The sequence below is a fragment of the Magallana gigas genome, chromosome 3, assembly GCF_963853765.1.
Source record: "Magallana gigas chromosome 3, xbMagGiga1.1, whole genome shotgun sequence".
Classification (NCBI taxonomy): Eukaryota; Metazoa; Mollusca; class Bivalvia; order Ostreida; family Ostreidae; genus Magallana; species Magallana gigas.
The window spans coordinates 34,835,562-34,844,196 of NC_088855.1; the positions used below are offsets into that span (position 1 = coordinate 34,835,562).

General features: G+C 35.9%; 2 protein-coding genes across 6 annotated transcripts in view; one reads left to right on the plus strand and one right to left on the minus strand.

Annotated features, from left to right (window-relative positions):
- The first annotated feature begins 47 nt into the window (after positions 1 to 47).
- On the plus strand, positions 48 to 938 carry LOC136273827 (calponin homology domain-containing protein DDB_G0272472-like). 2 transcript variants are annotated; one of them, XM_066079429.1, is made up of 3 exons: positions 48 to 303; positions 496 to 573; positions 724 to 938. In XM_066079429.1, the coding sequence occupies exons 1-3, from the start codon at positions 117 to 119 to the stop codon at positions 882 to 884; spliced, it is 426 nt and encodes a 141-aa protein (XP_065935501.1). In that variant the 5' UTR covers positions 48 to 116; the 3' UTR covers positions 885 to 938. The 2 variants fall into 2 exon arrangements, with proteins under 2 accessions (XP_065935501.1, XP_065935500.1); XM_066079428.1 differs by having other exon boundaries at positions 52 to 393.
- An 835-nt stretch (positions 939 to 1,773) lies between these two features.
- The window catches only part of LOC105348580 (synaptic vesicle membrane protein VAT-1 homolog-like), a 7,865-nt gene continuing 1,003 nt past the window's right edge, over positions 1,774 to 8,635 (minus strand). The window contains exons 2-11 of one of the 4 annotated variants that reach the window (XR_010712084.1): positions 7,028 to 7,157; positions 5,674 to 5,889; positions 4,965 to 5,107; positions 4,311 to 4,414; positions 3,951 to 4,006; positions 3,639 to 3,833; positions 3,327 to 3,413; positions 3,008 to 3,108; positions 2,795 to 2,892; positions 1,774 to 1,984 (exon numbers count right to left, since the gene is read on the minus strand). Coding sequence is in view for 3 of the 4 variants with exons in the window: in XM_034481708.2 (XP_034337599.2) it covers positions 3,037 to 3,108; positions 3,327 to 3,413; positions 3,639 to 3,833; positions 3,951 to 4,006; positions 4,311 to 4,414; positions 4,965 to 5,107; positions 5,674 to 5,889; positions 7,028 to 7,157 (1,003 nt within the window). In the remaining variant the exon portion in view is untranslated. Of the gene's footprint in view, positions 1,985 to 2,794; positions 2,893 to 2,925; positions 2,938 to 3,007; positions 3,109 to 3,326; positions 3,414 to 3,638; positions 3,834 to 3,950; positions 4,007 to 4,310; positions 4,415 to 4,964; positions 5,108 to 5,673; positions 5,890 to 7,027; positions 7,158 to 8,635 lie in introns of those variants that run through there. The other 3 variants (XM_034481708.2, XM_034481705.2, XM_066079427.1) reach the window with 3 other exon arrangements.

Here is an 8,635-nt window from a genome sequence, read left to right on the forward strand (position 1 = left end):
AGACAGCTAAATGGAACGTCATAATAAATGGAACGTCATAATGAAGATAACGTCACAATCACACTGCGTTTCATTGTGTGTTGTAACAACGACAGCAACTAGATATTGGCATTACAATGGGTTGTATAAATAGTAAAGTGGCTCCAATGCCTCGGAGCGACCGCGTTCGGAGTAAAAAGGAGAGGAAAATTCTAAGGGAAGCGCTGAAGAAAGAAGGCATCGTCGCAAAGGTGTCAAAATGTGGAGTCGCTTACGATATCCTCGTCAACAATGACATGCAGAAGCCCAAACTACCTCCAATTGGTATAACATTTCATCAAAACCAGGGGTTGAAAAAGGAACATACGAATGAGAGCATTTCGGATTGTTGCCCTAGGGAAACGCTTCTTAAACGTAAGTTTTCTCCTTAAACTAAGTCAAACGGATTGTTTTGATTGAACTTAAAACTCAAAAATAAAACTTTAATCAACTCTTAAGTTTGATTTTTTTTTATAGGAGAGAGGGCAGTTCTGCAGATTCAGAGGGTCCAGTTTTCAAAGATGAGAAGAGAAGAAGCAGAGGTTTTTAAAAAAGGTATCTTATATATAAAGATGAACAATATTTTACCAACAGAATTTAATTTTAAAATTTCATTAAGCATGAGGTAATGTCCTTCACGCAAATAAAAAATTATGTTAATTCCCACTGATTTCCTGTTATCTTATTCAACATTGCCATTTTTAGCTGAAGTAGAACGACAAATTGAAGAGAAACAACAGCAGGCAAAACGAAGAAGGGAGGAGACAGAGAAAATGCAGAAAGAGAGACTAAAACGTAGAAATCTTAAACGACAAACCAACAAGAAACTGGGTGTTTTATTCAATCTTTTAGATATCTTGAATTGAAGTGAAGCTCAAAAGTTAAATAAAACGTTTCTTAGAACACTTATTACCTTCGAATCAGATGTGGGTTTTTTTCACTTTTGTCCGTGAAGATATAATTCGTACTGTTTGCAACTAGTTTGAAAGACAAATAAAAGAAACACGGCTCTGTGCTGCATTTGTTACGTCAAGCCAGGTCAAATCTTTCACCTTTACTAGTAATTCTGTCCCCGTGTCACATCTCCAAGTGTTTTATTTTTGGACAAACCCTCCTTATATAAGTATTAATTAAGGTATTGACTTCTAGGGTATACGTTATGATTTTTATGATGACGTTCTACCGAATCAAAAACAAAGAGGAAGGGGCTTGGCGGGGCAAAAAATGCACTCTTTGAAACACTGAGACCATCAGAAGAAGTACTTTTCATTAAACAAAACTCCCAAGAACCCATCTTCCCAAGTCAAGGGTTTCTGATCCGCATCGCTTCTCTCACGAAGCGATGCGGATCAGAAACCCTTGACTTGGGAAGATGACAAGAACCCTGTTTTAGAGATAACTTATTACTGTATTGCCGCTATCATGTCACAATATATACTAGTAGTTACGGAAGGTAGAAAAATAAAACAGCATCAATATTTGTTGGTATAATTAAGACACACAAACTACAATGTAATTTAAGACACAATTTCATTTCCACCGATTTGCAATTTAAAAACAAAAATTTTTGCGCTGGTTTCTGTTTCCGTACAATGGCATTTGGAGCTTGTGTTCATCCAGTGTTCGAAAACCTCATTTAATAAATCTGAAAATTTCAAACCACGACAAAAGTATATAGTTATCCTAAATAAAGATATATTTACATGTAAATTAACACCAAACCCCCATGGGAAACAAAAAACAATGAACATGTGATAACATTTGGCGGGAAAATATTTTTATTTTTATTTGGCAATAAAATAAAGACTCTTTATCATCTACATAATAGTAACATTTGTTAAAATCATAATATAACAACAGGAGGTACAATTGTAAGCCATTTATGTTGTCCATAAGCACACAATAAACTGGGTATTTAGTTGTTACATCATAACACACTAATATGCACCATCTACCTTTAAGATATCTGGAAAAAAAAGTAAAGATGAGTTATGAAAAGAAAAATAAATATAGAAAGTTTTAAGCAAATCCATCATTAATGGTCATAAGAGTAAGACGTAACCCTGAAATCAACCAAAGGTCTTCTTAGTGACTCATCTCATAATTTGGCAATTGTCCAAATAAAGAAAAAAAAATCTTGCTGCAAAAAAAATCGCAGATGACCCCCCCCCCCCCCACCCCCCACCCCCCAAAGACTTAGCACATTTAAACAATTGGTTATTTTTTTTTCTAAACTAAAAATTAAGAAATCACAGGTGTTAAATATGGCTTTTATTTTTAAAGATCGTTGAAATTTTTATGATAAATTGCGGGTTGGGATAATTACGGGGACATCGTTCAACTTAAGGTATACAGTAAACTACACACAGTGATCTGCTATATATTTAAAAGTTCCCGATAATTCTAAACATGATTTACAAAATATGATCAAGGTTATCTAAATCCCTTACATGGCCATGTTTCTTATATACATATAAATACTAGTACCTACTAATTAATGATCTCAACCAGAAATATAGAAAAAGACAGTATTTTTACAAATTGCTGTACATGGTAATTTAAAGAACTTCAATGCAGTTATGTAATTCTATATTAATATTACGGTAAGGATAAGACACTAGATGTACCAACCGGAGACAAATCCCCCAAGTCCTGCTTGTTCCTATTACACACATCTTAATGTTATACAGGTTACTGTTGTACACATACCCTTTGTCCAAGTACTCAGTACCCTCTGTGCATGTACCCTCTTTACACGTATCCTCTCTACACGTACCCTCTGTCCACGTACCCTTTCTACTCGTACCCTATATACACGTACCCTCTGTCCACGTACCCTTTCTCTACGTACCCTATATACACGTACCCTCTGTCCACGTACCCTTTATCTACGTACCCTATATACACGTATCCTCTGTCCACGTACCCTTTCTCTACGTACCCTATATACACGTACCCTCTGTCCATATTCTCTCTCTCTCTCTCTCTACACGTACCTATTGTACATGTACCTGGAACTCATGGCTGGTCCTCAGTGTTCTCCTTGTCCTCACTACACTGGCTTGTAGTGTGAGTCCTGGCAGGGGACACCTACATAAAACACACACACATACACTCCGTTAGTTCACATACCTAACTGCTATAGGTAAATCCTAAAAATTTCAAATTTACCGATCAAAATAAATGTCAGAAAGGTTTACTATTTCATTGAAAATCAGTTCGGTTTCGCTATTACATGAACAAAACATGTTTTAACTTATCTATTGCAGATAACATCTGATCATATCTCTTCTGAAAAGACTACTCACAGGTTTGGGCTTTGGTTCCAAAGTAGGATCCAGAATGATTTTTCCTATGTTTTTCCTGTCCTGCATTTTTTGCATTGCCTCTCCCACCTAAACCACAGAATAATGTGTAAAATGAAAGAGAGATTTACGCGAAAATGAGTTCAAGTGAACAGCATTCCACTCGTTCATTTTTGCAAGAAAGAACTTGCATAATAGATATCAATTTATTTTAGACTTCTTTCACAATACCCGGTATACACAACAAAGCCCATAAAAAATATATTCCAAAATACAAAGGTACGTCCATACGGTACAACAGGCAGCGTTACGTACGTCCTCAAAAGCCCAGGCCGAGTCGATGCAGGGGCGGATCTTGCCGTCGGAGTATAGCTTGATCAGCTTGTTCATGATCTCCTTCACGTACTGGTGCTGGCCCTGCTTGTGGAGAAGATGGCGCAGCTGGAACCCAGCGATGGTCTTGTTCTCGTCGTACAGCTTGATGGGGCTAATCTTGTCCACCTGCCACCACTGTACCCACACAGACAGAAAAAAGTCATTTTGTTACAACACTAGTGGTTATTATGGATTTTTTCATATTTTGTTTTCGATTTTGCCGAGAAACTTTTATACTATAGTCCAACTTACCGATTTAGCAAAGCTGAAAAAGCTTTTGGTTTCTCCCGTAACAATGCTTGATGAACCTGAAATCATAAACAGTGTGGAAGGAATTGTGGAAAAAAATATACTACATAGGTATATACTGTAACAGACATTTTATCCCAACATTATTATTTCACACGATTTTCAAGGATTAGGACGAATCCATCTTCGAGTAAAGAAAGCGCAACAACTAAGAAGACAAATATAGATGATGACAAATATTATTGATATCATTTTCTGTATGAAAAAACCTTAATTTATGCTTCGGTTAAAGAGAGAGAGAGAGAGAGAGAGAGAGAGAGAGAGAGAGAGAGAGAGAGAGAGAGAGAGAGAGAGAGACCATACCATACAAAATATATTTCCCCATGGGTTTCAGCAGAGAGATTCCTTTATTAGCATCTTCACCACACAAGCAGTCTAGAAATATGTCAACTCCCTCTGGCGAAAGTCTACAAGGTAAAGGTCATATGTCAAGGTGAACTAAGGTCATTTGTATCTTTCGAGAGAGTTATCATTAAAAAGATGATTAATGAACAAAAATATTTATATCATTATTATAATTATATTAAAAAAAGACTAAAGTTTTATGCACCACATCAATTGAAAAAGGGGAAAAGCATGTGCGCTGTGTATATTTGCCCACGTAGGCTGTGAGCGAGCAAGTAACTTGACGTCTGAAAAATCGGATATATATTAAAAATGCATAAAGGTGTAACAAAAGAAATGGAAAGATTATATTGTGTAAAAGAAGCGAAAACAAAGAGAAATTGATGCATTTACCTTCATGTAAACATCCTACCGTGAATAGGTGAATAATTAAATCAGAGAGTAGAAACAATGTAATTCACTAGATAAGTAACTACATGTATTGTTAAACGTATTATATTTCTAGATAACACAAGGAAATATATTATTGGACAGTGTTACACATTAACTATGTACTTATTCATAACTATCTACATGTAAAGAAATGGATAAAATAAAAAAAAATGACATTACTTTCTGACTTCCTGTGGGTAATCCACCACGTGATCAAATAAATGATCCACATTGGCTTTGACGGCCTCGTGTTTTTGGTAGGAGGCGGTCCCAAACAGTTTGACATCCTCCATCATGTGACAGAGCTGCGTCACTGCAATGCCCTGGAACAGACATGTGCGTTTTTCGTGATTTATTTATTTTTTACTCAAAAATCATCAATAAATCGAACCTATGACTGCTTGCATATTGTTTGCTTATACAAATATAAATCCATCAACGATGCAAAATAAACAGAAAAAAAGAAGAAAGAAAAATCCCATTGAATCTTTGCTCACAAGGATCTATTTTTTATATATAAAAAAACTTCTATTTAGTGTTCCATATAAGATCTATACTCAATTTGGTTTAATCTCTATATACAAATGCGTTCGTGTATCGTTTCATCTTGCTTTTAAGTTCTAATATCAGCATAAAAACATATCATCTAAAGTCAAATTTTCTGAATTTTGTACCGCTCCCACTAAACGGAGGAAACTTTACTTTTAATCCGCGAAAGAATGCTTAGATAAACAGTTTATGACCAAATCACTTAAAAAAATAGCAAAACAATACAACAAACCCTAATGAACACAACAAAAACCATGAAAAAAAGAAAGAAAAGAAAACATCCAAACACACGTTTTTCTCAGAAATTGGTTTAACGTTAAAAATAGTTTAGACTACAAACCACGCCTCCTCCCACGGAATGAGTGAATACAGATTGTCCCTGGCGCAGATTGGCAATGTCAAACAGCAATATGTAGGCGGTCAGATAGCTCATCGGGAGGGCGGCTCCGTCCTGGAAGCTCATGTTCTCCGGCATTTTGTACACAAACTGAGACGGGATGGCGACCACTTCCGACCAGGCTTTGTAGTCGCAAAAACCGATCACCCGGTCACCGATCTGGAGAAAATAAATTGATCTCATGTATATCGATATAAGAACAAATACTGAAAAGCGCAGAATTTTTATTGGCAGATTGTAAACTGTGTGATCTGACGAATTACGATTAAAATACTGAAATGAGGACTCTTCGCTATAGTTGTCTTGGCTCTAATTCTCTCTCTCTCTCTCTCTCTCTCTCTCTCTCTCTCTCTCTCTCTCTCTCTCTCTCTCTCTCTCTCTCTCTCTCTCTCTCTCTCTCTCCTAAGTTTGAATTGTTATTAATTGCACTTGGCTCTTACACTAGATCGATGATGAGGCACTGGACCGGTTGGCGGCTGTACAGTTAAAGGCTTGATATAATTCTTTACCCCGCCCACACAAAATGCGGCTTCAATATACCTGTACTTTGTACCAGAGTAAAGAGAACCATAAAATTCGGCTTCCATGATCCAGTCTCAAAAATGGAATTCTTAAGTCTTTTAAGTCTTAAGGTCTGGGTCTAGTTAACAATCGTATAATCAATATTTAAGTTTTACAGAAACTAATTAAACTTTACAGAGAACATAAAAATTATCTTTGCATGAAAGATACTCGAACCATAGAGAATATTCAGTAATCCTCTGACAACAAATGTTTCATATAATGGTGTACCGTTCATTTTAACCTTTTCGACCTAAACAACATATGGTAGATACAAACGATACCTGGGTCTTTTAGGCCATTCTTCTATAAGCAATGGAGGATAGATAGGTAATATATTTTAATACATGAACTCAATGCAAAATCTATTTGTTTTTCTTTGATTTCCGATATGTTTCTATTTTGATCAACTAAGACACGCTTTTTGGCGAAATGATAAAGGTCTTAACGAAGCGATTGCAGTCCAGGATGCATTCTAATTATGAAATATACTATAATTATACATATCAAATACAATGGAATGCAATTCTTGATTGCTGTACCGAGATTTGGGATTATAGTACACGCATTGATCAACAATTGTAAAGGAAAGTTTCTAAGGTTTATCAATCACGTTTAAATTTGAATTCTAAATTACAATTATATCCCCCCCCCCCTTAAAATGAGTTAAAAAATCCCATTTATTATTAGCACAACGTTTTGACAATCGAACATGTATTTAAAAAAGAACGCTCACATTGAAACCGGAAGTGTTTTCTCCCAGCGCTTCCACTTCGCCTGCGCACTCAAATCCCATTACTATAGGGGTCTTGGGTCCATGTTCCAGCACCCCCTGTCTAACCATCAAATCCTGGAAACTCATGCCGCTGTAAATTGAGTTTATTTTAAACGGTTACAGAATATTGCAATAAATATAATGCGTCCATATCAAACAACAAAATAAGTACACGGAATTGTCATTTGTGTATCGCTGTTTTGTTTGTTTGTTTGTTTTTGTTTGTTTTTTTTTTGGGGGGGGGGGGGTTGGGGGTTGGGGGGGGGGGTGACATTGTTAGCATGAACTTAAAACTTTTTGGTAACACATAAAGCAATATTCGAAGTTATTATAAATGTACTATGCACCAGAAGTTATTACATTTGCAATATTTCTGCACAAAGTTTAAAAATCGTCAATATGAAAGTTCAAATTACGTAACAGCATAGTCATTTGAGGGCAGAATGATTATCGTATATTAAATATAATATCACGTTCACATATTATAGTTTTGAACTCTCTTTTATCGAAATCCATGGTGTGAGGTTTTTTTCCGCGAAGAAGAGAGAGAGAGAGAGAGAGAGAGAGAGAGAGAGAGAGAGAGAGAGAGAGAGAGATGTTCCAAGTGTACTATCAATGTTCAATTTGGCAATCGTATACATGTATACTAATTCTAATTTCTACATAGGACATCATGATTTATCTACGACGCTGATCAGGAAAGCCCCATTCCCACACGTCCACCAATTTCTTTACATACATATTGGAAGATAATGTTTTAACCAAATTATGTAACTTTGTGAAAATACCGTAATACAATTTATATTGCATCAGTCAAAATCAGACAGTTGTTGTTTAATACTCAGTGCCCGCTCCCCTTCCCTGGATTAGAATTTGGAGCTTTGACATGTAGTTAGTCTTGGGATATTATTTCAGGGAGAGAAAATGACTCTACGCCAATGTGAGCTAGCTTGCTTTGAAGTGATCACATAATTATATGCTTTTAGTGGTAGAACATTACAGCATATTTGAATAATGTGATTCTCTGTGATTTTGACAAAAGAGAGAAATATCAAAAATATAAAAAAAAAATTCGATTATTTCCAGCATAATAACTGAGTGTTGTATATAAGTTTGCACAGTTTTCTATATATGTATAAGCAGGAATAACTAAGGACCTATCAATCCAGTTGTAGGAAAGGAAATAGAGTTCTGCAGAAAAAAGCTATAACAGTAAAAGTCCTTTCTCTGAGTTATGATAAAATATATATTGCATGGAGTATGGATCTACAACGCAAAGCCGTCCGTGTGGTGTTTACCTTCCCTGAATTATCTCTTCGATGATCTCGATGTAACGTGAGAGAGTCGTTATTCATCAATTTTTTTTTCATGGACACAACATTCTACTCAGAGAGAGAGAGAGAGAGAGAGAGAGAGAGAGAGAGAGAGAGAGAGAGAGAGATGGGTTGTTGATGCAAGAGCAAATCCCAGGACTATTGTTCAGAGTGTAACAATTTTGGAACATTTAATTATAAACTTAGGAGATTTGTTTACGAACATTACCGGTATTCTAGACTACAAATACGTAGA